Raw genomic sequence first — 27,259 nt, forward strand, 5'->3', positions numbered from 1 at the left:
AACCGCAGTGCCCATGATACGTGCCACCGAGTCTGCAGTGTCCAGACCACTCTGTATCACTTGGCGTGCCGCAGCCTGTGCATCTGATAAAACCTCCTCAAAATCTCTCCTGCTGTCATCAGGAATCTTAGGAGCTAAAGTACGCATAGTGTCCATAAGGGCATGCACATACCTCCCCATAAGTCAAGTAGCATTAGTTGACTTCAACGCCATACTTGCAGAGGAGAAGGTCTTTTTAGCCACCTGATCTTGTTTCTTTGCCTCTTTGTCACCGGGGACCTGAGGAAAGGCACTCATATTCTTTTTAGAACAGGCTGCTTGTATGACTAGACTCTCAGGTGACGGATGAGACGTCAGAAAAGCAGGGTCTTCAGGTGCAACCCTGTGCCTTCTCGCCACACTCTTGGATACTGCAGGAGCTGTCAATGGTTTTTTCCACACCTCCATAATAGGTTCCGTTAAGGCTTCATTAATTGTAAGCAATGGTTCCACCACAGAGCTAGGTGAATGCAAAACTTCTGTAAGAAGATTAGACTTAAACTCCACTGTTGGTAAAGTCAATTGCAGAAGTTCTGCTGCCTTCCTCATCACTACATGATAAGGCTGGACGTCCTTTGAAGGCGCATCAGAGCCGGATGGTAACTCCCACTCTGGAGAAAAATCCAGACTACCAGCATCAGCCAGATCCTCAAAACAGTCATCCTCCAGTTCACCTTCCTCCATATCAGGACGTGACTTCAAATATCTTTGCTCCTCCAAAAGGCGTTGTGCTTCCCTTCTGGACCTCTCCTTTACACGCTTCGCAGCCGGATCCACCAACGGCTCCGACGGAGCCGGGATCGATGTCGGTATCGAATCCGATGGCCCAGTCGGATGCTCTCGAGGTCGATCTGGAGCGGGCGACGCCTGAACCGGCGTCGACGACCTCGGCGGAGCCGGGTATTGCCATGGCGGCGGCGGAGCCGGCATAAAGGGCATGAATAGAGCAGGAGGATAGGAGTGAGGGACTCCTAAATTGAAGGCCAGAGGACCCATGGGAACCCAAAGGTGCGCCAGAGGGGTACTACGCCCTTGAAAAGACGCCATACATAGCGTTTAAAAATGATGGGTCCTGGCCTGGGGCTGGGAAGGGTGGCTGAAAACCCTCAGGCTGGTCTTGTGGAGGGTTCGGATTCGGCTCTTCGACAGGCGCAGAATCCACATCCACATGAACTTCTTCCTCATCTCGGGCCGGGGACGGTGCCGGAGAAGGATTCGAAGCCGGAGTCAGCGACTGTACCTGCGACTCCGAAGGCGAGGCCTCACCTTCATGATCCGAAACATCCATTGTGACCACCTTGGAACGTACCTTCTTCGGTGACCTCGACCTCGAGCCTGACTCCTTACTGGAATGATGTCGGGACTCATGCCTCTTCTTCTTATGTCTCCTTCTCGACTTCGAAGCATGGTCTGAAGCGGACTTCGAAGACGACTCCTCTCGAGATCTGGATCTTGACTTCGATCTCGACCTCGCCCGTCGAGAGCGAGACCTCGAAGATTTTCCCTTGCCAGCCTTCAGCTTTGCTACCAGGAGTTTGGTCTCTCTTTCTCTCAGGGCCTTCGGGTTCATCTTCCGACAAGATGAACATCTATCCACATCATGGTCAGAGCTCAAACACCAAATGCAGTCCTCGTGCGGGTCAGTAATGGACATCATTTTCCAGCACTCCCTGCAGGGCTTGAAGCCGGTCTTCTTTGTCGACATCGTGAAGAAACAAGAAACAAAGAAGCAGAAAGCGAATAATAAGGCAACAAAGTCACCAGTTGGCTACTGAGATTCCCAAAACCGTTAGCGTCGACAACGCGGAAAAAAGGGAACTGATGTCATCACGCCGGCGTGGGCCTATTGTAGTGTCGGTGACGTCAGCGGAGTCGCGTGCGATGCCGTGCCTCTATGACGTCGTCCACGTCGGCGCGAAGCTACAAAAGAATTTCCGAATGTTGCTTACGCAAGGGGGATATTCACAAGGTGAGGAATCCACTGGCAGATGTCTCTATCAGAAACGCTTTTCATTACCTGTTTACAGGAAATGTCTGTGTAGTATCCAGGTATATTACACTGTGTAAGAAAAGTAACTTACCTAGTATTTTACTGAAAAACCCATTCAATTTACAAAGCATTGCATTTCTCTGAAACAATACTCTAAGTCAAAACAAAGTGCATATACCATTACAACCCAAACTGTATATTTACTGCAAAGTACTTATTTACCTGTGCCAGGCTTGCTTGGTTCTAGGAAATAAAATAACTAAAAGAATATTTTTATACAAAAACAATTGGTCTGAAGTTCAGTCTGTGTGTGTGAAATCATTTGCTGATTGAGTGTGCAGCACATGCTTAACACTCTCCTCTGATACTGCCTTACTGCTCGACCACACTACCCCAAATAGAGAGTAAGGTTCGATCTACTTTTACCTCTGCCTACCTTTTGGGTTCCACTGAACTATGTGCACAATATACTTCACTTTGGTATAGTATATACAGAGTCAGTTTCCTACAGGACCCCAAAATAACGCGCTGCCTGTGCGTGCCAGTTAAGGCGGGTGCCGCCAAGATATATATCCCGAGATAACTGCTTGGGGCTGAGCGCGTATATTTCCGACTTTGTCCAATTGACGCTAAGTCCAGCTGGAATGTCATAGTCTGCTAGTGTATCACAAATGGGAGTTAGGTCAGTCGCTATGTCCTGTACGTTAAGGAGCAGATCATCTGCATACAATAACACAGCAGGTGTCCTATCTGCCAACAGAATGCCCCACTCCCTGCCCCCCTCACGAAGAGGCTCGATCGCAGGGGGGAGAGCAGGCATCTCTGTCTCGTCCCTCGGCCCACTGGCAAGGAAGCAGACATGTGGCATATCTGAGACGTTGGGTTGAAATACAATAGATTTGCATAGGTTAAAAGTCGGAGACCTATCCGCATTCAAGCAAGCACAGCTAATAGGTAATGCCAGGTCAGGGTTTCAAAAGCCTTCTCTAAATCGAGAATGAGGCAATTCACATGCAGGAGTCACCCCCTCACCTAGTCCTGTACATAAAAGAGGCTGAGGATATTTTTGGAAGAGCAACTGACTGGGAAAAATTCATTATGATTGGGGTGCACCAGTTCAGGAAGGATATGGGCATATCGATCGCCTAGATTCTTGCCTAGTATTTTATCATCTGCCGGAGTATAGCAATTGGCCTGTAAGAAGCCAGCAGCGTGGGGTCCCTGTCCGGCTTGGTGAGGGAAACCAGGAGAGACTCGCGAAATGAGTGAGGGAGAACACCACAGCCTAGTGCTGCTTTGTACATATCTGCCAGCCGTAGTGCCAAGAACGATGAGAAGGTTTTGTAGTACTCAATGAGCAAACAGTCTAAGCCCGGTATATTGTTCCGGGCAAGGTCGCAAATCGCCTGCTTTACGTCTATTGGTGCGATGTCCGCGTCTAAGGAGAGCCTTATGGGGCTCGAGATGTGAGAACCATGCCAGGAACAAGGGATCACAATACTGGAAGCTTACCACAACCGGTGGTAAACCCAATCCAAGCATGTTGGTTTTACCTTAGTGTATTGTGAGGGGAAGGCAAGTCGTGGGCAAAGGTAGCCCAAAAGCCCTTCAGAGTTAAGGAGCAAGAGCTGTCAGTGGGACGAGCAGCCAGTGACTAACACGGCCGTCGCCTGGGTCTCGCATGAACCGCGCGCACCCCAGTGTGAGGCAGACATGCTCAATGCAGTGCGTTCGAGCAGGTGGATCAGGTAGAGGAAACAATGCATTAGTGATGGCCTTCTCATCGCTAATGAGATACCAACACTTGACTATGACAGTAGGCATTCTATCGTAAAGACCAATATTACAATGTTCAAATGAGAGTAACTGATGGGTCACCAGCAAAGGGGGGGGGGGGTCTGTGAGTCATTTCGGAAGTGTTCAGAGTGGGGGTTTCATCTTCAGAGGAGAATATGTGGGGCCCTTCTCGTCATCTGTTGCAATGTTGTTGGGTCCCAATTTTGCAGCAGCTTGAATGGCCCGCAGTCGGTTCGCAATGGTGCACAGTCCAGGGGCAACAGCCGCCAGCTGGACTCTGTTGTTTGTGGTCAACTGCAGGTGAAAGTCCACCCAATCCCAGGCCTCTCTGGGATCTGTTAAGAAGATGGTTATGCCGTTGTATATGACCCTGAGGTGGGTGGGGACAGGAGTGACTACTGCACCTCCTGCTGTCGGAGGCATTGCTTGATGTCCAAAAGGGAGGTGTGCTGGTGCTGCACAGCCCGGGTATAGTCCGGAAACAGCATGACTATTTGGTCTTCGAACCAGATGGGACCCGCTCATCAGTATGGCATTGTGGTCTTTCAAATGCAGGAGTGTGACTGTAATGGGGCGGAGAGGGGACCCCTCTGGTGGGTATCCCTTCGCCAGGAGTAGAAGGGAGTGAGGTCCGAAGCTAGGGTGAAAAGTTTTGAACTAAGTCTCTAGGTAGTCAAGTAGGTCTGTTCCCTTTGGAAGCCCCAGAATGCGAATATTACTCCTACAGGAGCGCCTCTCCAAGTCCTCCGCTCTATTCTCGAGGTGTAGGATGCGGTCTTGCAGGTCCCGGATCACCGATTAGTTAGCTTTTGCAAGTGGCTGCAGGGCTGCCAGGGCCTTTTCACCCTCTAAGACTTTCTCTGCGAGCTTACGGTGATCATCATGCAAGAAGAAGGAGTAGTTTCTTACCTGTAACTCTAGTTTTGTAGTAGGGGTATCTCTGTTATAGTCATACTCTAGTGAATAGTCCCGCCCATGTGCGGGGACCCCGGAGCAATCAAAAATAATCTCTTAAACTGTCTTCTTTGCAGTCCTGCATAGAAACTTAAAGTGAAAAGGATAGCCAAATTTTACATAGAATACCAAGTTTCACTCAGAGAAACTTCCCTTCACAAAAAATTCCTTGAAATGATATAGAGCAGAGTTCTTCAAACTGTGGGGCCCGCCCCCCCAGGGGGGCGCGACACCATCCCAGGGGGGGGGGCGCGAACTCGACCCTAACATCTTACTTTTGTTGTCCTTAACACTGATCTCCGCGTGGCAAGTATTTACCCATTTCAAATGGGAATTTCTTTTCATTAACGAACTCCGGTGACAGAGAGTTGGAGGGGGGAGGGAGGGGAAATCACTGGGCGCGCTGTGCCGTGCTTTTGTCTGCTAAGTACTAAGAGTTCACCGTCCCAGGAGGGGGTTCATTGCTGGAGCTGAAATGCTTCAGCTGCAGTGGGAGGCAGGAAGTCTCCTCTGGTAACAAGCACTGGCAAAGCCAGCAGGTTACACCTTTACAAAATCTATTGGGTTTCAATTGTTTTACATATTACACAGCACTAGAGCTGCTGCACAACATAGCTTATGATTAAAAGAAAACACTATGACCCAGTCAATGGTGCGCGCATCATAGCACTTTTTTTTATATTAAGCCAGGTTTCACAGAAGCTCAACTGCTATGCAATATGTAAAAAAAAACTAACAACCATTGACAAAGACAATAGTCCTGACTTGTTGTAGGTATGATGTTACGTGCTTGCATAAGATAAATATGCATCAGCGATGGCTTTGAAGCTTGAGAGGGGTGCTGCTAAGAGTGAGAGTGCGCTGCGAGGGGTGAGAGAACTGTAGCTGGTGTGAGAGCGGCGCTGCGTGGGTGTGATGGGCGCTGCGATGGTCTGATGGGCGCTGCGAGGGTGTGAGGGGCGCTGGAAGGGTGTGAGGGGAGCTTCGGGGAGTGAAAGGACACTGTGAGGGGTGCTGCTGGGGATGAGAGTGGCGCTTCTAAAGGGTGAGAGGGGCTCTGCTGGAGGTGAGAAAGAACTTAAGGTGGTGTGAAAGCTGCACTGCTATAGCGAGAGAGGCCCTGGTGGGGGTAAAAGATTTCCTGAGGAGGGAGCGAAAGGGCACTGCAGTAGACAAGCAGTATTTAGGGGTGAGAAGGGTACTAAGGGTTTCGGGGACAGAGGATGCAGGGGGCAAGGGATGCGCTGCAAGGGTGGAGAGAGGACATTGCTGGTGTGAGAAGCGCACTGACGTCTGTCTGGGAGCTGTGCACGAGAGGGGATCGCTGCAGACTTCATCGAGGGCATTGATGAGGGTGAGGCTGGGGGCACACCCAGAGTGAGGAGTGCCATGGCAGTGGCTAACAACAAAAGGAGTGTGATAAGTGTTTAAACGGGGGCACTTTGAGTGTGAGATTGGATGCTCCACGGAGGGAGGCCGGGCAGCGTGCAACTGTTTGAAGATGTAACTTGGGGAGTGATCAGAGGTGCGCATCTGGTAGTGAGCCGTCACAGTGAGATCTTGAAAGGAGTGAGTTTGTATGGGGGGGGGAAGTCCCTGTCTACCGGGACTGTGTGTGCACGCGTGTGGCTGAGGTGCGAATAGGGCGCACACTGGGGCCATTTTTGGACTATCTCGCCGTGCTAGAGCCTCGGGTCTCTTGGAGGCACTGCACTGGCTGCCTGTCCGGAAACGGACAATTTTTAAGATTCTGACTCTGGCGCACAAAGCCCTGCACGCCTCCGGTGCGAAATATCTTCAAAAAAGATTGTCCTTCTACCATCCAGTCAGGTCACTGAGGTCTGAATCTTTGTTCCTTGTGGTAGTGCCTCGTGTGAAGAGGGCACGCATTGGTGGCCGTTCTTTTAGACTACTGGCGCCCCAATTGTGGAATAAATTGCCAATGGCCCTGCGCAGTATTCCAAACTTGTTGGCCTTTAGGAAGGGGCTCAAAACGTGGCTTTTCATCTCTTAGTTTTTCTCTCTGAGCTCTGACGGTATCCTTTCTGTTTTTATTTGTTGTGTTGTAGATAGCTTGCAAAACAAAGCGCCGGGACACTCTTTGAGTAGCCGTGCGCTATATAAAATCCCAGTATAACATAACATAACATAACTGCAACAAGTCACTGTGGGGTGAGTGGATGTGTGCATGGGTGATAGTGAGTGTATGGAATCACCGTGTGAAGAAGGTTGCATCCATGCAGGTGGTGGGGAAGCAAAGAGGGTGAACCAGTGTTGTAATGACTGTCTGCTGGCGGACTGTGTGCAGCGATGAGGGGCTGCTCGGTGAAGGTGTGTGAAGCGTGATTGTGAGTGGACAGTGAGTGCAGGTAGTGTCTGAGAACAACGGTCTGCCAGCAGTGCGTGATACGTCACCGGGGGCCCTGAAAACGCACTAGCGGTACATTTAGCGCTGTGACACCCCCTCATGGAAAGTGCTTGCAAGGCGCGTGTCTTCAGAGAAATGTGTGCACCGGGAACCATTGTGCAGACGTTGTATCAGAGGGAGTGTGTCAGTGAGATTGTGCATAGAGAGGCTTCTTGCAGAAAGTCACTGCAGCAAAGTGTGTGCAGGGGGAGTGCGTGTATGGGGGTCACCAGCTAGGAAGTCACCACAGCCGATTAGGAAGTCACTGCAACAAAAGTGTGTGCAGACGGGGTCACCATCTAGGTACCCTAGCCACAAGCCACTGCAGGGATAGTGTGTGCAGGGTTAGTGCGTGCATGGTGAATACCAGCTAGGAAGTCACCACAACGAAAGTGTGTGCAGGGTAAGTGCATGGGGGGTCACTAGCTACGTGTGTCAGCCCGGCCTGGAAGTGTGTCTAACTTGAATACTACAATTACATTGTAGCAGAACTAACTCGCAAGCCGCAGAGCTGAAAACAGATTTAGCAACATTATTTGTCGGATATGGCCCGTGATATGCACGTGGCGGTCGATTCCAGAAATTTCTGTCAGGTGGTGGGGGGGCCCAACATCTAAAAAAATTGAGATGGTGGGGCTCAACCTACAAAAGTTTGAAGACCTCTGATATAGAGGAAGGGTTGGACAGACAAGCCCCCAAAGGCTGCCATTATGTGTCTGGAAAAGGGATACCGTGCCTTTAAGGAACTCTCCAGAGACCCTCGGTATCCCAGGATGCACAGCCAAAGTCCTTTTACTTTCAGTTCTTTTTTCCGGCTCCTGCTAGCAGGACCCTGGAGCATTGAGCTCTCCCTTTTGGGTATTTCTTCAATTTTTGACACTTTTTCATTGTTTTGAGTGTTTCACTCGACGTCTAGGGTCTTCCTCTTCCTATTGCTGTAGTTTTTCTCCAGTTTTTGCCACTCTTTCTGTCGAATATGCCTACTTTATTCGATAAGTGCCCTGAGTGTAGTAGGAAGAAGGCTAAATCTGACCCCCACAGAGTATGCATACTCGGTCTTCCCTCCTCCCATGTCCTTGACTCCTGTGATATCTGTCACTCTTTTTCCAGGAGGACCCTGCGTGACAGGGAGAAGATTAGTCTCCAAGGCCTGGAGCAGAGGAGACATGAAGAGCCAGGTGGGACTTCTGGGCATGGAGGGACTCTGTCATCGTCCTCTGCCCGTGCTTCGGCCTCTGGGGGGCTCGCCAGTCAAGAAAAGGCCAGGAAAAGGCACAGATCCCAGTCGACGTCGATAGCTACGACAACTATCTGCTCTCCGTCGACCCAGGGCTCTGGGTCCAAGCGGCGCCACCGCTCGACGTCGAGAGGCAGGGCGTCGAGACCTGAGACGAGGTCCACGTCGAGGACTTCGCCGGCGTCGACACACCATCGACGTCGAGATGAGTCCAGGAGGCGAAGGCGTTCGCCGTCGACACTGTACCGCCGATTGCCGTCAACGTCAACACGACGGTCGACGTTGAAGAGAAGGCGTTCGACATCGAAGAAAAGGCGTTCAATGTCGAGGAGTTCGTCGACTTCTAGGAGATCGACGTCGAGGAGTAGGATGTCGAAAAAGGTAGACGTCAAGAAAGGAAAAATTGACGTCAAAGAGACGGTCAAGGACCAGGACTGAGTCCTCTGTCTCAGTGGTACGTTTATCATCCTCGTCAGCGAGTTCCCGGTCGCGGAGGCGCCGGCGCTCGGCCGCAAAAAGGTCTGCCTCTAGGACATCTTCTGCGAGGCATACTAAGAAGAAGAGGAGAGTGGTGAGATCATCAGATTCGGAGTACTCTCGGACCTACTCACCTTCTAGGCCTAGGACGCCTACACCTCCACCGCTGCCTCGGAGGATGCCTCCTCCGCAGCTTCCTCCTCCTCCAGCAACGATTCCTCCTCCTCCTACGCTTCCACCACCTCCTACACCACCCCTGCCTCCTTCCACCGCTTCCACAGCCTCGGCCTGAGGTTCCGGCTCCGACTCCTCCGCTTCCGCCTCCTCCTAAGCCGGCGCCTCCAGCTAGGCCCAGGAGATCTAGATCGAGGTCTATAGGAAGGGATCGGACACGCAGTAGACACCGCTCCTCCACAAGGGCACGTCATCGCCATAGGAGGGACAGGTCTCGGTCCCATTACACGGGTTCCTCAAGTGACCCAAGATATTCTCCTTCATTAACGGATTCCCCTCCTACAAGGGTGTCACCAGTGGATGACATAGTGACATTTCAGGAGGTGCCGCTGAGGGGGGCAGCGAAGTTAGGGATCACATTGACGGTACCCACTCCTTCTACCTCTGTGATCTTTGAGACCTTGCACAAACGGCATCTCTCTCGACCATTGTTGCCCTTGGTTCCAGGACTGGATGAACCGGCCATGGAGCTGTTCTTGACACCGGCTTCAGTGAAGTCCGCTCCATCTCGGCTGCAAAAGAAATACAGGCCCCCGGATTTTGATCCGGCGTTCCTGAGGGCAGATCCGGTACCGGACTCAGTCATCGTGACAGCGGCTAAGAAACAGCACGCCACTGCTCCGTCTTCTACGGTGCCTCCGGACAAGGAGAGACATCAGATGGACTCAGCCGGACGGAAGGTCTGCGGTACGGCTGCTACATCCATGAAAGCGGCAAGTGCCTCTGCGCTCTTGGGTCGGTATGACCGTGCCTTGTGGGAGTCTCTGCAACAGTTTATCGAGCTCCTCCCGAGAGATAGGAGAGAGGACTTTCAGGAGATTTTGAACGAGGGCATGATGGTCTCCAATCAAGTCATAAGCTCTGCGGCGGACGCCTCTCTCCTGGCGGCTCATGGTTATTGCCATTAATTTAAGACGCAATTCCTGGTTGCGCCTTACCTCTCTCAAACCGGAGGCGCAGCAGAGAGTCACAAATTTGCCATTCTCTGGTTCGACGCACATGCGGATGAGGAGATGGCCCGCATGAAGGCGGAAGTAGAGACTCTGAAGGCCTTTGGGTTGGAGAAACCAAAGGAACAATGGAAGTCCTTCCGCCCATTCCAGAGGAGGTATGGTTCTCAGAAACAAGGACAGGGTCGTCAGGCTGGCCAGCAGCAGCAACAACAACAGCAGTACCAGCGGCAACCTTTCCAAAAGCGTGAGAGGGGCAGAGGCGGCCAGCAGTCCTCCTCGGCGAACAAGGGCCCGGCTGGGTCTAAGCCCTGAGGTGCTACTTCCCCCTCGTCCGTTACCCGCTCCGGTGGGGGGGAAACATACAAAATTACCTGGCAGAGTGGAGAAAAATTACTCTGGACAAGTGGGTGCAGAATATTGTTTGCAATGGATACAGTCTTCGTTTCGTCAGCCCTCCTCCAGCGATTCCACCGGTTCGTTCGCAGCTCCAAGCGGAGGCAGATACCCTATTAAGAAAAAGAGCGATAGAAGGCGTTCCTTTGTCTCAGAGAGGAAAGGGTCTTTACTCACGGTTCTTCCTGGTGCGCAAGAAGGACAAGAACGAGTTCAGGCCCATTCTGGATTTGCGACAAGCAAACTAGTGGATTCGCAGGGAAAAGTTTTGCATGTTGTCTTTGCACCAGATTTATCCTCAGTTGCAAAGGGGAGACAGGCTTTGCGCAATAGATCAACAGGATGCGTACTTCCATGTACCCATTGCACGGAAACCCCGGAAGTTCCTGCGCTTTCTAGTCGGCGCCAATCACTATCAGTACACCGTACTACCGTTCGGACTGAAGTCTGCACCCAGGACCTTTTCCGAATGCATGGCAGTGGTGGCGGTGCACCTGAGAAAGAATGGGGTGTTTGTCTACCCGTACCTGGACGACTGGTTGATCAAAGCCTCCACCTTCCAGGAAGACGCAACTGCACTTCAACAGGACGGCCGTTCTGTTGAATGCACATGGGACTTAAATTCAGATGTTGGGAGCTGAAGGTCCAAAAGCTCTGCTGCCTTCCTTATTACTGTGTGATAAGGAACCACATCTTTTGAAGGAGCATCTGATGGAGGAGAAAGCTCCCATTCTGGAGACATATCAAGGCCACTTGCCTCCCTCAAATCTTCAAATAAGTCCTCTTGAAGCTCACCTTCTCTTCACCTGCTCTTCCAAAATCCTTTGAGCCTCTCGTCTAGATCTTATCCTTGGAACCGGCGTCGGTGGAGCCAGTCCCGACTCCGATGGAGCAGGCGTCGAACACGGATCCGGAGGCACAGCTTGAGTCGATCGAGGTCGAGCAGACGGCACCAGAGATAAAGGGAACGCCGCCGGCGTCCTTGGCGCCGGGAAATGCCGAGACGGAGCCGCTGGAAGAAATGGCATAAATGGAGCCTGAGCATAGGCCTGGGGAACCCCAAGATTAAAGGCCATGGGACCCATGGGACCCGAAGGTGCTCCAGAGGGGTACATCGCCCTTGCAAAGACTCCATACATTGCACTTAAATAATGTGATGGATCTTGCCCCGGGCCAGGGAAAGGTGGGTAGACGCCTGGAGGAGGCTCAGGAGTAGGCATTACCGGACTCGGGCCAATCGGCACCGAAGGTGAAGCCAATGGAGTCGACGACTCATCAGGTACTGGAACCTCTTCCACCAGAGCCGGAGAGTGAGCCGAAGTCGGAGATGGAGCCAGCGTCGGAGAATGCGCCGGTGAAGCCGCAGGCATAGCCGATCTAACAGGAGAACCCTGATTCGAGGGAGAAGGAGACATACTCTTTCCGATGTCGATGAGCTGGAGAGGTCGACTTCGGAGCAGTCGACTTATCTGAACAATGTAGAGATCCATGCCTCTCCTTCTTATGCTTCTTTGATTTTGAAACATGATCCGACTTAGAGCGCGACCTCGACCTGGACCTCGACCTTGGTCATCTTTTCTCTTTCCTCATCTTCGCCATGAACAGCTTGGCTTCTCTTTCTTTTAAAGCCTTCAGGTTCATCTTCCTACAGCAGGCGCATCCCTCGACGTCGTGATAAGACAACAGGCACCAGACACAATCTTCGTGAGGATCTGTAATGGACATACGTCCTCCGCACTCCCTACAGGGCTTGAATCCTGACTTCCAGGACAACATCTTCGAGAAAGAAACAAGAGAAGACCAGAAATACAATCCAGAAACACAAAATAGCAAGACAACTACGGAGAGTCCCAAAAAAAGTTAGCCCTCGACGGCGCGGAAAAAAGGGAACTGACATCATCACGCCGACGAGGCGCTCTCATGGCTCCAGTGACGTCAGCGGAGCCGCGTGCGGAGCCATGCTTCTGTGACGCTGTCCTCGTCGGCGTGGAGAGCTACAAACATTTCCGAATGCTGCTGGCGCAGGGTATATTCACAAGGTGAAGAATCCACTGGCAGATGTATCCATCAGAAGTTATGATCGGTAGATAGGTCACCAAACCTGGCCTCCATAGATGCTCAGGAATGCTCAAAAGCCACTAGTACCTTGTCCAGCTTGTGTGATGTGGATAGGGAAGGGGTCTCTCCTGGCAGTGTGGTGTTCAGGGCTTCTGAGGATAGTTCCTTGTGCCTGGTTTTAGAGACCCCCGGCACTGCACTGTGTGGCAAACCGAATCGATAGGTTTGATGAATTAACTAACGCAGACTGTAGGTACGGCGTTGCTGTAGGGAATGCGGTTTGGTACCCTTCAGCCCCCTCCGAGGGGCTGTACAGATTCAGCAAAGATGAGGCTGATCTGGGTTTTCGGTATCGTGCAGGCAGAGATCAGCCGGGTGCACCTCGACTGTGGTGCCGATGCATGGCAATTGAGGAGTAAGATAGCGAGGGGAAAGTGAGGCCTGTGTCCCAAAGATCTGTCTTGTTTGGCTGTCCCCTCCCCCAGGGTGGCCGCTGGAATGGTCGCTACATGCGCGTCTCGATTATGGTGCCGGTGCACGTTTGCTGAGGCGGAGGACGAGAGAGAGAGGGGGCTCCCCCCAGCTTTATATTATGGAGATGCTGGCCCTTCACGCGTCTCCAAAGTGGCAGTGATGCGAGGGTCAGGAAGTGCCTCTTCTTGGCTGCAGCGCATGCAAGTAGTTGCCGCTCGTTTTGTGGGAGCAACACCGGTAATGTAGGGGAGCGGAGGGGGAAAAAGGTTGCTCAATGATTCCCTTTCAGGCAGCAGGGCAGAGGCCTTTTAGGAGGAGGCAAAGTCCAATGACAGTTGAAAGACGGTCCAGATCCCACAGAGATACTGTAGTGAGGTGGATTGTAGGACTACTGAGTAATAAATGTGGGGCGTTGTACCGGGGCGACCAGCCCCCTCAAGACCCCTGCCCCACCAGCTTAACCACCCTCACACTGGCATGGACGAGAGAGGAAATGGAAAGTCAGGTGTCGCCAAAGAAGAGCAGTATGCGAGGCCTCTGGACAGCGTGTGGGGCAGTCGGTAGGCAGGCGGCAAGGGAAGCTGCCAAGCACCGGCAGGACTCCGTGTCATGCACAGGCCCTCGCTTGGTGGTGCAGTATAGCATCAGGTACTGTCTGGGCTGCTGCAGGCCAACCATTATGGCGCCCATCTAAAAAAGGCACCGGGCGAGCAGGCCACCAAGCGCTTCCACTCCCACCGCCGTCACTCCCCTGACTACTTGGCGGGGGGAAGTGCTTACCCTAATCCTGTGGCCTGGAGTCCGCATCATCCCCAAAGAGCTTGAGTATGGCACCGATCAGAGGTTGGGGCTGTAGGGATCGTATCATCAAGCACCATCAATCACCGCCGCCACCCCTCACCTGGCTCCCCAGCGGGGGTAGTACTCTCCCCTGTCTCACAGCAGGTCAGGCAGCCTCTCCACCTCAGTGGAGTCAGCGTTGCTTGTTTCCGCCTGTCCCCTCTGCTCTGCAGGCATCGGGATGGGGTGACATGTCCCCTAAGGCAGCGACTGGGCCCCGACGCAGAGGTAGCAATCCGGGGCCCCTGATCAAACACTGGTTCTCCTCCGCCTCTCCTACCCAGTTCAGCAGCTCGCAGCGTCAGCCATGTTGTTAGCCATCATGCAGCTCGGGAGCGCCACCATGCAGCAGGTGCCTTTGGGATCGGCTCCAGCACCCTGGGAAATGAAGGATGAGTACCAGAGTGCCAGCCCTTTAAATCTGTGGCTCATCCACCTCGCCACCTGCAGGGATGGAGTGAGATTATCGGGCTGGCTTAACCACACCACTGACTATGATGTCATAGATGTAGATTATCTTTAAGGAATACATGGAAGCAAATTCGTAGTGAGGACGGTAGCTCTGGATTCTCCCATTGAAACCTCTCCTTTACCCAAATTGTGCAAGTTCAAGACACTTGTAGAGGGCCTTTTGGTGGGAGTCACATAAGTTGCAGTGTCAGTGTATGCAACAGAATCTTTGGTGCAGATCATCACCAATTTGTGATTTCTTGACTTTGCAGAGATCTTCTCAGATGATTTTCCTGGAGATTCAGCAATTAATAATTGCAGTAACTGACCTTCTTTGACCTTTCGTTTTAGTGCTGAATGTACAACAGATCACAGAATTGCTGTGCATCTGCTCAAGACTTGGAAAAGTGGTCTTGAATAGGACACTTCCGAATGCATCTCAGCTTCCCATTACAGAGTGGAGCAAACAATACCTACCTTCTTTATCTGGAAGGGAGATAGAGGTCTTTCTGAAGAAAGAAGTTCAAAAAGACAATCCAAAGAAACAACGAGCAAAGCACAAAGGATTCCATGTTGCTTCTTAAAATATGGTAGAAATTTGGACAGTTGGTGCCTCTGAGGAGTGGTGAAACTCAGGGCCCCTACATATTATTGGCTAGACTTTGAGTAATAAAATGAGGTGAATGGGCTACTTGTAGCCCATGGCTGCTTCTCAATGTATTTACAATGCCAGTGGCTGTTTAGGAATACTGCTTTGTTTACACTAACAACTGATAATTACCAGGCTGACAAACGGTAATAATTTAAGCTGTGACTCTATGTAAGATCCAATGTTGGGGTATAAATTTCAAAAACTTACCAATAGCCGGAACAAGGTTAGGGCTTCCACATGTGTATAAAATTGTGTAATGTAGGATATGATACACATGATCCAAATTATCCAACAAGACTAAGGCTACAGAAGATCAAGGCTAGAGAAACCACTCCCTCAACAAAAGTTTGGAAAAAGTTTTCATAGTGTCAGCTAAAGGTGTCCTTCCATATTTTGGAGGTCATGCACACCAAAGGCAGCATAAAAGCTTGAGTAGCCACAACCCTGCAAAAGCTTATGTCTACGACGCAAGATATCCAGCTGTTTTCTCTTACTTGTCGTACCTCATCAAAGTCACTGCTGCATCAATTTCACCCACTAGGGTTAATGCAAAATGCTCTGGACATGTACCACCCCAGTCTGTACTCCAATGTTTGTCGAACATGCCCTCTCCACTATATCCTATAGTCTCACCATTCCAACCAAATACCAAATCTGCCCCACTGCCAAATATGAAAAGCTCCCGTTCCAAACGCAGGCCAGAGATGCCACACCCTATTGTCTGACCTTGCCTCCTCCAATGCCCATGCCGCAGTTGTTCAGTTTCAGTTCTTGAAGAGTAAAGCAGGTAGGGCTTTTCAGAAGTGCTTCAAAGCCACGAACGCCATCAGGCCCAAAGGCGTTGTCACTTAGGTCCAGCTCTACAAGCTGAGCTCGGGCTGTGATGAGGGCGTCACCTAGGGAGATCTGTAACAATATGAAGCACAATGGTTAGGGCCTATAAATTCAACAGACATTAGCCTACCAATTTTACTTCCTCTCACAAACATACAAAGGGAAAAGGTAGCTCTTCCCAAAAAGACGAACATGTGATAAATGACAAATATAGAAGAAACAACTTCTTTAAAGTCCGACAGAACATAAGACGATGCAAACAAACCTCATAAGTAGAAGTTCTTACTCGAAGATATCTGCACTCACCAGTGCTGGAGGGATCTCTGCTCTGAGCCTGCCCGTGAACATGTCGCTCCAGAAGCATTTCTAGAAAAAACAAAAGCAAGCGACTGAGTTTACAGCTACGCACAGCTAACCGCACTCTCTCACCAAAAATGTTAACACTATAGCAATGGCTGTGCTAAGGATTTTCAGCGATCGAACAAGCTGTTAAACATTTCACTATTATTATGCATCTCAAAAAATTTGTCTAACATTTTTAATAAAATCAGTGGCCATCTTGTGTTATGGTGGTAATTTATAAGGACTTTAAACTGAATAACCAAATCCTACAGCAGAGTAACTTTTGGGACTCTGACACAGCAATTGTTTCCAGATGTTCAATCAGAATATGCCAGGTCATGAGGATCTCCGAGTAAGTGACAAATATTGCAAGATTGTAAACAAGAGTAAGATTTCATGGTAAAGGTAAAGCAACTTACATGCATTTCATATCCTATGCAGTACGAAAAATCTGCCCCACTGAAAGTTTCTGGTAGCCAGGAATCATTAACAAATTGTGAATCTTAAAATGTTTCCATGTTGCCAATATTAAGTTTCAGCAATTACCTTTGTTCCCAAACTAGAAGTGAGAATGAATATGCTACTTACCAGTATGCATCTGTTCTTGGCATGTAGGGCTGCTGACATTCATATCTATAGCATAGATCGCCGCCTAATGTTGGGTCCGGATGATTGCACATTGTTGTCCTGGAAGAGTCTTCGAAGTATCACGAGATAGGTGGCTCCTCCCCTGGACTACAGTGCGCATGGGCATCGACTCCATCCCCAGATTGTTTTTAGCCATTGTGGCAGAGATGGAGTGTAACAGTGTGAGCGATGACCATGCTAAGAGTAAGTGTAAATTCTGCAGCCGCCACAGGCGCCGGGGAGGAGGGTGGGCGATATGAATGTCAGCAGCCCTACATGCCAAGAACAGATGCATACTGGTAAGTAGCATATTCAGTTCGAGGCATGTGGGCTGCTGAATTCATATCTATCTATAGCATAGAATATATAGCAGTCCCTCCATTAGCGGCGGCCGCCTGTGCCAGCTGCAGACGTTTGAAAAAGTGTCTTTAGAACAGCCTGCCCTACAGCTGCTTGCTGCTTGGAGTGCACATCTACACAGTAGTGTTTCGTAAATGTGTGTGGGGTAGACCATGTGGCTGCTCTACAAATGTCTTCTAAAGGGATATTTCCAAGGAAAGCCATGGAGGCCCCCAACTTACGGGTGGAGTGGGCTCTGGGGGGGGATCGTTAAAGTGCGCTTAGCCTTTTGATAGCAAATCTGAATACACTTAACGATCCACCTGGCTATACCTGCCTTGGAAATGGGGTTGCCCTTGTGTTGGGCAGAAAAGGCAACAAAGAGTTGTTTCGTCTTCCTAAAATCTTTGGTCCTATCAATGTAGTACATCAACGCTCGTTTGACGTCAAGAGTGTGGAGCATTCTTTGAGCCACTGTCTCTGGATTTTGGAAGAACAAAGGCAGTTCAATAGTCTGATTGACATGGAACTGTGAAACCAACTTTGGAAGAAATTTAGGGTTAGTGTGCAGCACCACCCGGTTGGAGTGAATCTGTATGAATGGTTCTTGTACAGTGAGCGCCTGGAGCTCACTAACACGTCGCAGTGACGTAATGGCTATAAGGAAAGCCACTTTCCATGTTAAGAACTGAATCTCGCATGAATGTAGAGGCTCAAAAGGTGGACCCATCAGTCGGGTGAGTACCACATTAAGATTCCATTCAGGAGCAGGTGGGGTCCTGGGAGGAATGACTCGTTTGAATTCTTCTAGAAAAGCTTTAATGGCAGGCACTCAGAAAAGGGAGAGACGCTGCCTGTTTTGGAGATAAGCCGCTATGGCGGATAAATGTATCCGAATGGAAGCATATGCCAGATTGCATTTGTAAAGATGCAACAGATAACAGATGATGTTGTGCGTGGACGCGTCAAGTGGGTCAATGTCGTGGTCCACGCAATAAAGGACAAACCGCTTCCATTTTGCTGCGTAGCATGCTCTGGTGGTGGGCTTTCTTGCCTCCCGTATGATATCCATGCAGTCAGGAGGTAAGTTGAGGTAGCCAAACTCTAAGACCTCAGGAGCCAGATCGCCAGGTTGAGCTGTTGCGGATCTGGGTGCTGAATGTCGCCATGGCTCTGCGTCAAAAGTCTGGGTGTGAGGTGCCGCCTTTGATGCGGTACCACGGAAAGTTCTAGAAACGTGGTGTACCATGGTTGGCGGGCCCACGTTGGAGCAACCAGGATGAGCGTCATCGAGTGTTGCTTTAGCTTTCGTGCCACCAGCGGTATTAGAGGTGCTGGGGGAAAAGCGTACGCAAATTTGCCCGACCAGTTCATCCATATCGCATTGCCCGGCGACTGTGGGTGCGGGAACCTGGCGGCAAAGCTTTGACATTTGGCGTTTTCCCTTGTGGCGAACAGGTCTATCTCTGGATGACCCCACTGCTGGAAGTACGGGTGGAGCACTGCTGGATGTATTTCCCACTCGTGCATTTGGTGGCTGTACCTGCTGAGCAGGTTCGCCATCAGATTGTCCTTGCCCGGGAGGTGTTCCGCCATGAGGAAGAAGTTCCTCTGAATGGCCCACTTCCACATGCTCTGAGCCAACTGTGGAGAGTGTGTACCTCCCTGCTTTTGAATGTAGTACATGGCTGTCATGTTGTCCGTCCGGATCAACACGACTTTTTGCACAGATGTATCTTGAATGCCTTCATTGCCATGAAGATTGCCATCAGCTCTAGGTGGTTGATGTGCATCTTCTTTTGCTGTGTCGTCCTTAGTCCCTGCACTGTGTAGTGGAGTACATGAGCTCCCCAACTCTGGAGAGAAGCGTCCGTCGTTAGGATGATCTGTGGAACAGGCTCTTGGAACGGTCGGCCCTTGCAAAGGTTGCGTGGATTCCACCAATGCAGAGAGTTGTATGCCCGACCGGTCACCAACACTAGGACTTTCAACTGTCTGTGAGCCCGATTCCACTGACGTGCCAAGCACTACTGAAGCGGATGCATATGTAGTCTCGCGTGCGGGACTATGAAGATGCAGGAGGCCATCATGCCTATCAACTGCAGGAACACTCGTGCCTGAAGCGAGTGTTGCGGTCTGAATTTCTGGATCAGCAATTGAATGCTGTTGATCCTCAGTGAATTTGGCTGTGCTGTGGCTGCCAGAGTGTTTATTGTCGCACCTAGATACTGCCGCACATGGGCGGGCTGAAGGTGTGACTTTGGATCATTCAGTGAGAATCTCAGATCATGAAGAAGGTGAATGGTGTGGGACATGTTGGCAGCGCACTGCTGGGCCGAGTTTGCGTGGATAGGCCAGTCGTCCAGGTAAGGGTAGACGTGAACGTTTTGTCTCCGGAGGTGCGCAGCCACTGTCGCCAGGCATTTTGTGAACACCCTGGGCGCTGTGGTCACTCCGAAAGGGAGGACCTTGAATTGGTAATGCTGATTCGGAATGGTGAATCTGAGGTATTTTCTGTGTGACGGATGTAGTGGAATGTGAAAATATGCGTCTTTTAGATCTAATGTTGCAAGGAAATCCCCTTGATTGAGCAACAGAAGAACCTGCTGCAACGTAAGCATATGAAAGTGTTCTGAGAGAATGTACTGGTTTAGGGGCCTGAGGTCTAGTATGGGTCGCAGGGACCCGTCTTTCTTTGGGATCAAGAAGTACAGGGAGTACACTCCCGAGCCTCTTTGTTCCACTGGCACGAGCTCGATTGCCCCTTTTTGCAGCATGACGAGCACCTCTTGCTGCAATAAGTGCAAATGCTCTGTTGACATAGGACGGTGCTTTGGGGGGATGTTGGGTGGAGTGGATGTTAACTCCAGACAATAACCGTACTGGATAAGTTTTCTGACCCACCTGTCTGTGGTGATGGATTTCCAGACTGGCAGGAACTGTTGGAGTCTCCCCCCCGACAGGTGTTGTATGGTCGGGGGGCAGTGACAAGGCGTCACTGTTTGTTTGCGGTGGAGGATCGGGAGTTGTTGTTCCCACAACCTCTGCCCTTGGTGCTGTTGCCGCGATATCCGCCTCTACTCTGCTTGTTGTAAGAGGTGTGTGCACCACTTTTAGTGTACTGTGTTTGCTGGGACATCTGGCCTCTGGAAACACCTCTATTGCTTGAGCGACGAAAAGTACTACCCCTGAACTGCTGGGACTGGAGAGCCCCCATAGACTTTGCAGTCTCGGTGTCTTTTTTTATTTTTTCCAGGGTGGTGTCCACCTCAGGTCCAAATAAGTGATCAGGGTTTACAGGCTGATTGAGGATGGTGGTCTGCATCTCCGGTTTGAATCCGGAGATTCTGAGCCAGGCCTGACGCCGCAACATTACACTGGTGTTAATGGCCCTGGCCGCGGTGTCCGCTGCGTCCAGTACACACTTAATAGAAGCATTTGAGATGAGTTTCCCTTCTTGAATGAGCATCTCTGCTGCCTCCTTATACTCATCTGGCAAGTGTTGTAACAGGGTTTCAAGTTATCATAGTGTGCCCTGTCATATCTGGCCAAGAGCGCCTGTGTGTTAGAAATACGCCAGATATTGGCCGCTTGAGCCGCCACCCTCTTCCCTGATGCCTCTAGCACCTTAGATTCCTTGTCAGGGGGAGGAGCATCACCAGTAGTCTGTGAATTTGCCCTCTTCCGGGCATTAGAAACAACCAGGGAGTCCAACGGCAACTGGCCCTTGATGAAGGTAGGGTCGCCAGGTGCCGGCTTGTACTTTTTTTCAATTCTGGGGTTTATAACCCTGGCACGTGTGGGTTCTTTAAAAATGTCTGCAGCATGTTTCAAGACACCCTTCAGCATTGGCAGAGTCTTGACAGTCTTTTCAGAGGGGGGAAAAGGTATCAAACAGAAAGTCCACTTCAATAGGGTCAGCATGCAGCTGGACATCGTGATTTTTAGCTGCCCTCTCAATTAGTGCATTAAATGCCGCAGAATCCTCAGTAGGGGAGGTTTTGACAGTATATACTTGAGTGTCCGGGGCAGTGTGCGGATCCCCCGGGTCCCCAGCATCTGCCATGTGTCATGGTGATCCTCCGGATCAGTGTCGGCAGGGTAGTTGTACTCCTCATCGTCCCCTTCCCCAGCCTCCACATCTGAGTAAGTGGGCGAGATTGAAGCAGTGTCCTGAGCACGTGGAGTAATCAGTTCAACAAGAACTGGGGAATCCGTAGAAGCCTTTTTCCTCTTCAAAGGAATTGTGTAGGACTCCATAGGCTGTGCCGGTGTGATCTTTCGCTTGTAGATGGAAAGTTTACCGGTGTCGTCGTCGATAAATTGTTCCGACTGCTCCTCCAGTAGGGGTTGTTGATGCTTTGTGCCTAAAACTGCAGGGGTAGGCTTCGGCCCCGTGGACACCTTCATGGACGCGTCGACAACCGTCCTGGGCGCGAACGCCTTCGGCGCCACTTTCGGCGGCAGCGTGGACTGGATCGGCGCAGTCGACTTTTGAGGCTTGGCTGCGGGCTTCGGGGTGGAAGTACCCTTCGGTTCGACCGCGGAAGCCTTGTGCTTGATGCGTTGCAACGAGTCCGACACCTGCTTTGTGAAGGATGCGGACGGTTTCGTCGACCCGACAGGTGTTCTCGATCCACCACCATGTGCAGACTCGAGGGCGACAGTGCTTCTGGCCTTTTCGGGCCGACGTGCAGGATCGACAGCTTTCGGAGCTCCGAGTCCTCTGTCTGTGTCGACGGCCTTCGGCGCCGACGGTTTCGGGTCGGCGGCCTTGACAAGCGGTTTCGATGGCCCAGTCTTCGGTTCGACGGCCTTGAGCGACTTCACCGGTTCGACAACCTTCATAGGCTTCGACTGCACAGACCGGTCTGAAGACGTGGAGCCGACCAAGGCGACCGGCGCTTTGTTTCGACAGCGCCTCTACCACTTTCTGTCTTGTCGAGACCGAAGCTTTCACTTTCGGTTTGACCAATGGCGGCTCCGTAGAAGTGTCCGTAGCCGGGCCCGGAGGCGAGACCATGGATCCACGTGCAAGATCTTGGGTAAGGCCATGTGGCGATCCCTCGACCTGAGCCTTAGTTATTGTTCGAACGGGGCATAGCTCTTCACCTGAGCTATCTTCCGTGGCCCCATAGGCCTCATTGTCGTCTCCTACCTCGTCGACGACGTCTTCTGTGTCGAGCATTTCGACGTCTGCGTCGTAGTTGAAGTCGATCTCTGCCGCTGGAGTTGAAATCGGCTATCGATCTTCCTGCTCGTCTGCTTCTTCCCCCTCGAAAATGTTCACCGGGTCAGGGGCCGTCTGCTGGACTCCTGGCGCGCCACGCGCCGAAGTCGAATCGTCTTCTTGGAGCGAAAACGAGAACAAGCCATACAGTTGGCTTCATCGTGATCCGGCGACAGGCACTTGTTGCACAACGGGTGGACATCGATGTGGGGATACTTTGAGTTGCACACGGGGCATCTCTTGAATGGGCTCCGTTCCATGATGTGTCGTCGAATAAGTCTGGCTGCGTTGACTGGGCCTCGAGCACCGAAGAGCCACGCGACTCCTCTGGATGTCCGACTCGGGAACTGAGTCGGAACAGAGCTGGGCACCGAACGCAAGACAATACCGAGGCTATAGGAAAGGCCTTTGGGTCGAAAAGAAAGTTTCTATCGATTCCGAACTTGAGTGATCAAATATGCATCCCAACCCAATGGCGGAAAAAAACAATCTGGGGATGGAGTCGATGCCCATGCGCACTGTAGTCCAGGGGAAGAGCCACCTATCTCGGGATACTTCGAAGACTCTTCCAGGACAACAATGTGCAATCATCCGGACCCAACACTAGGCGGCGATCTATGCTATAGATATGAATTCAGCAGCCCACATGCCTCGAACCGTCAGTAAATGTTTTCCAATTGTTGCACAAGATTATCTATCACCATCCCTAACCTGGCTGCTCAAGTTACCCTCCAAGAATTGATTCTATAGGGAGACTTCTGAAGCTGATGATTCTTGCTCGTCTTTTGCCCTGCACAGCAGTGCTGTTCAATTAAAACCTTTATCTTCAACAAGAGAGCAGTGTGGCAACGCGACTCCACCAAACCACACAACAAAAGAATACCAGTTGCAAAAATTAATTTTGAGTTATGTTTCATACTCAAGGAAAACTTTTAGCATAAAAATATTCTGCTCACTGGGTAACGTTTAGGGAATAGGTAATGGTTTGCATAAGGTGATAGAAAGTAAGAATCTTACTAGGAATCATACAAGTGCTTGAGCAGGATGCAATTTAGCGGTGTGGGTGCCAGAGTGGATCAGTATCTTTGACATTAGGCTCTCAAGCCCAATTATTCCCTGTGAAGCCCTGGCTTGGGTCTGTACTTTGTAAGCAGGTCTAACACCTGCCCACACACTGAGCAGACAGCCCAGGTGCAAAGCCTGTATAGATACAATGGCGCAATAGTCCCAGGGCGCAGACCCCCTTTCAAAGCCAGGTGCTCCATACGCGTTGTACCACAACAACATACTGCAGTCCCTGGTTGTCATTGCACTTAAACCGGAGACTTTTAATGCCACTAAATGCAAAAGACAGGGGCAGATTTTACAGAGGAAGAGAGGAACCCTCCTTACTTCCCTTTTGAGGAGGAGGTTTGTGATGCTGGGGATGCGTAAATACATCAAGCTGTTGCCTCGGACATTGCTCCTTTAGAGCGTAAACTTCTTCAGCTGCCCTATCGCTATCCTGAACCTCTTATCTTGATGGATATCCCATAAAATACGCATGATTCCACACAGCAGACTTGTTTTCCTAACAAAACCCATCGGAAGGCAGGGGCCAAAAGTAAACATGTCCAAGGCATGGATATGAACGCCTGTGATCGCCTCAAACAGGCGTTTTTGTCACAATCTCTAGTTTCAGATATTCCAGAGTCCCAATCCCTTACCGCATATCGGGGTACATCGGAAGAAACTATACCCCAGTCCATACGTTCCCACTGGAGGCAAACTACACCCACACAGACTATTCTCACTAGGATTCCGACAGCGACCCAGGCCCTCCAAGGCCATGGCGTCCATCTCCAGACATTGGAGCTAATCCCCTCCCCAAATCTCAACCTCCAGATTCCTTAAACATATTGGACCCAGCTGACCGGCTACATTCTCTTCGGAATGATCTCCGACGGATAAGGTAGCAACTTACGGTACAGGAGGACTGAGAAAACCCCTGGAAAAAGAGACTCTGGATCGACTTAAGGCGGAGTGTCATTGCTCGAAGGCAAGGTGGCCCTAACCCCAGAAATAGATGCCAGGGTGGCTACTTCGGGAAATCTATAAGGGATTTCCCCCCCCCCCCCAAAAAAAAGACAGCTCATGGCGGTCCTGCCAATATAAAGTATTGGACAAACAGGACCCAAGTGAAAATCCTCAACATGGACAAGGTCTCTGCAGTGCAGTAGATCAATCATATTGGTAGGACATGATCAAAATCACTAGCAGAGCTGGCCAAGAGTTACTTGCAATTTTGCCTGGACAACATCTCGGTGATTGGGGAACATCTCCCCGGCAGGGCCAACAAGGTGGCAGACTAGAACTCGAGACATCTCCGGGATTTGAGCCTATGGAAACTGCAACCATCAATTTTCAAAGCCATAGAAGGACGATGGGGCCCCTCCAGAGAGACCTGGATCCCGTGGTGTCCAAGGTGGTTTCAATATTACATTTCTTGTCATCCCTGGCGTCAAAGGGCAATGGCTTACAAATCGGTGAACACCTTTTGCTCGGCTATTTCAGCGGGCATCCTCCGACTGAAGTTTATCGGGTTGGAGAACATCCCTTGGTATGGAAATTGATGAGGTATCAGTCTTTCCCTTCCTCCTGTGCCAAGGTACTCAGTTCTCCGGGACATGAATGCCGTTCTTAACCATTTCCGTCATGGAACAAGCAATAAATACCTTTTTCGGAAAGAGCTTTCTGGAAAATTGGCCATGTTGTTGTGCCTCATCTCATAAATTAAGAGTACCAGATGTCAATGCACTGGACATTACAGGTAGAGTATTTAACCCAAATGATGTTACTTTCCATGTGTCTAGATGTACAAAACATAATTCACGATTAATTTCATTGTATTTGATGAACATACCAAACCATGTATGATGAGATGCATTAAAGCATACGAAACTAGGACTGATGAGTTCAGACCTCAGGAGATGGTCAACTCCGTGGAAACCATTCCATGAAGTCTCCTCTTCAACCATTGCGGTTTGTAGTGATGCAGGAGGAATATATTGATACCTTCAAATTTGGTGCGCATTCTGCAAGGGGTGCCATGGAATCGAAAACGAATAGTTTTCTTACCTGTCGGTGTAGTTTTGCAGCTTGAAGATCTTTCTGGATTCACTATGCTGTGCATTATTCCGCGGTCTTGTGGTTGGGTCCGGATTCGTAGTCTTTTCTTTGTTTTTTTAGGTTTTTTTTGTAGCCCAGGTGGGCGTCGGCGTCACGCCCCTTGGGTGTATTTCCGGTGACGGCGGCATGCTTCCTGCGGAAGCTCCCACTCTTGGGCGCCATCTTCGGGTTCTTTTTTTCCGTGCTTCTTTCGTTTCCGAAGTAATGGCAATGTTCTATGAAGGTGATATTTTACCGCTTTTGTACTTTTAAGTCCTTATATTTCCCTTTTTTTTATCCACCTCTTCTCTCTCCAGCCCCATCTTTCTGGCGGAGGTGGGCGGGTTCGCTAGTGAATCCAGAAAGATCTTCAAGCTGCAAAACTACACCGACAGGTAAGAAAACTATTCGTTTTGCAGAGTGAATCTTTCTGGATTCACTATGCTGTGCATAGATTTTGTAGCGGTTTCTCATCTCTGTGGCGGCTGGGTGGAAGATGAGCGTTGGGTATTGAATATGTGCTGTAGCACCTTCTGTCCAACTTGAGCTTCCTTGTTCATTTGAATATCCACACAGTAGTGCTTCGTGAACGTGTTGCCGCCAGGCATATGTCTTGTATGGGTGTGTTAGCCAGGAAGGCTATTGTAGCGCCCTTCTTCCTAGTGGAGTGGGCAAGTGTTCCCTCAGCTAGCTCTTGGCCTGCACGTTTGTGGCACAGTTGAATTGTCTGTGCGATCCATCGTGCAATAGTCTTTTTGGTTACTGCTTTTCCCATGAAACTGTTGGCGAATGACACAAAGAACTGTTTCGTTTTCCTGTGTCCCTTCGTCCTCTCAATGTATTGCATGACTGCCCTTCTGGCGTCCAGGGTGTGCAGAGCTCGCTCTGCACTGGTTGTTGGTTTTTGGAAAAAACTCGGTATCTGTATAGATTGGTTCATGTGGAACTTGGACATCACCTTCGGCATGAAGTGTGGGTCAGTCCTCATCACGACCCTATCATTGTGTATCTGTATGTAGGGTTCCTGTAGCGTCAGCGCCTGAAGCTCGCTTACTCTGCGTAAGGACGTTATTGCAACCAGGAAGGCTGTTTTCATAGTTAGCATCTTTAGGGAGGCCTTGTGAAGTGGTTCAAAGGGCTCTTTCATGAGTTCTGTTAGGACTATGTTAAGGTTCCATGCGGGTGGCGGCACCCGCTTGGGTGGTGCGATCCTTTTTGCTCCTTCTAGGAATCTCTTCACCACCTGTGATGTGAAGAAACTCCTGCACGTTTCTCCTCTTGTGTAGGCGACTATTGCTGCCAAGTGAACTCTTAACGAGGATGAGCAAAGGTTCTTCTCCAGCAAGTGTGTCAGGTACTTTAGCACTGTGGAGTCCTTCTTCATTTTATTGTGAAGCCTTTCTTTTCTGCACCACATTGTGAATCTTTTCCATTTCGCCACGTAGCACTTTCGAGTGCTGGGTCGTCGTGCCTCCCGAAGGACCCTCAGGGTGCTTTCTGGCAATCTCAAATGTGCGAACTCTATGTCCTCAGGAGCCACGCTACCAGGCTCAGGCTCTCTGGCTCTGGGTGTAGCACCTCTCCGTTCTGCATGGAGAGAAGGTCTTTCCTCTTGCTGAATCTGTGGGGTGCACACTGTGTCATCTCCATGATCTGCGAGTACCATGTCTGTCTCGCCCACTGTGGCGCGACCAGTATCAGTGTCATGTTGCTCGCTCTGCACTTGCTCAGTACTTTGTGCATCAGTGGTATCGGGGGAAAGGCGTAGGCAAATGTCCTTGACCA

The 27,259-nt window shown here is 50.5% G+C and overlaps 1 protein-coding gene across 1 annotated transcript in view; it reads right to left on the reverse strand.

Moving 5' to 3' along the window:
• Positions 1-27,259, reverse strand: part of RANGAP1 (Ran GTPase activating protein 1) — a 430,024-nt gene that overhangs the window by 338,056 nt on the left and 64,709 nt on the right. Inside the window, exons 4-5 of the mRNA XM_078683025.1 lie at positions 16,096-16,155; positions 15,682-15,861 (exon numbers count right to left, since the gene is read on the reverse strand). Of these exons, the coding sequence (XP_078539151.1) occupies positions 15,682-15,861; positions 16,096-16,155 (240 nt within the window). The remainder of the gene's footprint in view (positions 1-15,681; positions 15,862-16,095; positions 16,156-27,259) is intronic.

The sequence above is a fragment of the Lissotriton helveticus genome, chromosome 1_1, assembly GCF_964261635.1.
Source record: "Lissotriton helveticus chromosome 1_1, aLisHel1.1, whole genome shotgun sequence".
Taxonomy (NCBI): Eukaryota; Metazoa; Chordata; class Amphibia; order Caudata; family Salamandridae; genus Lissotriton; species Lissotriton helveticus.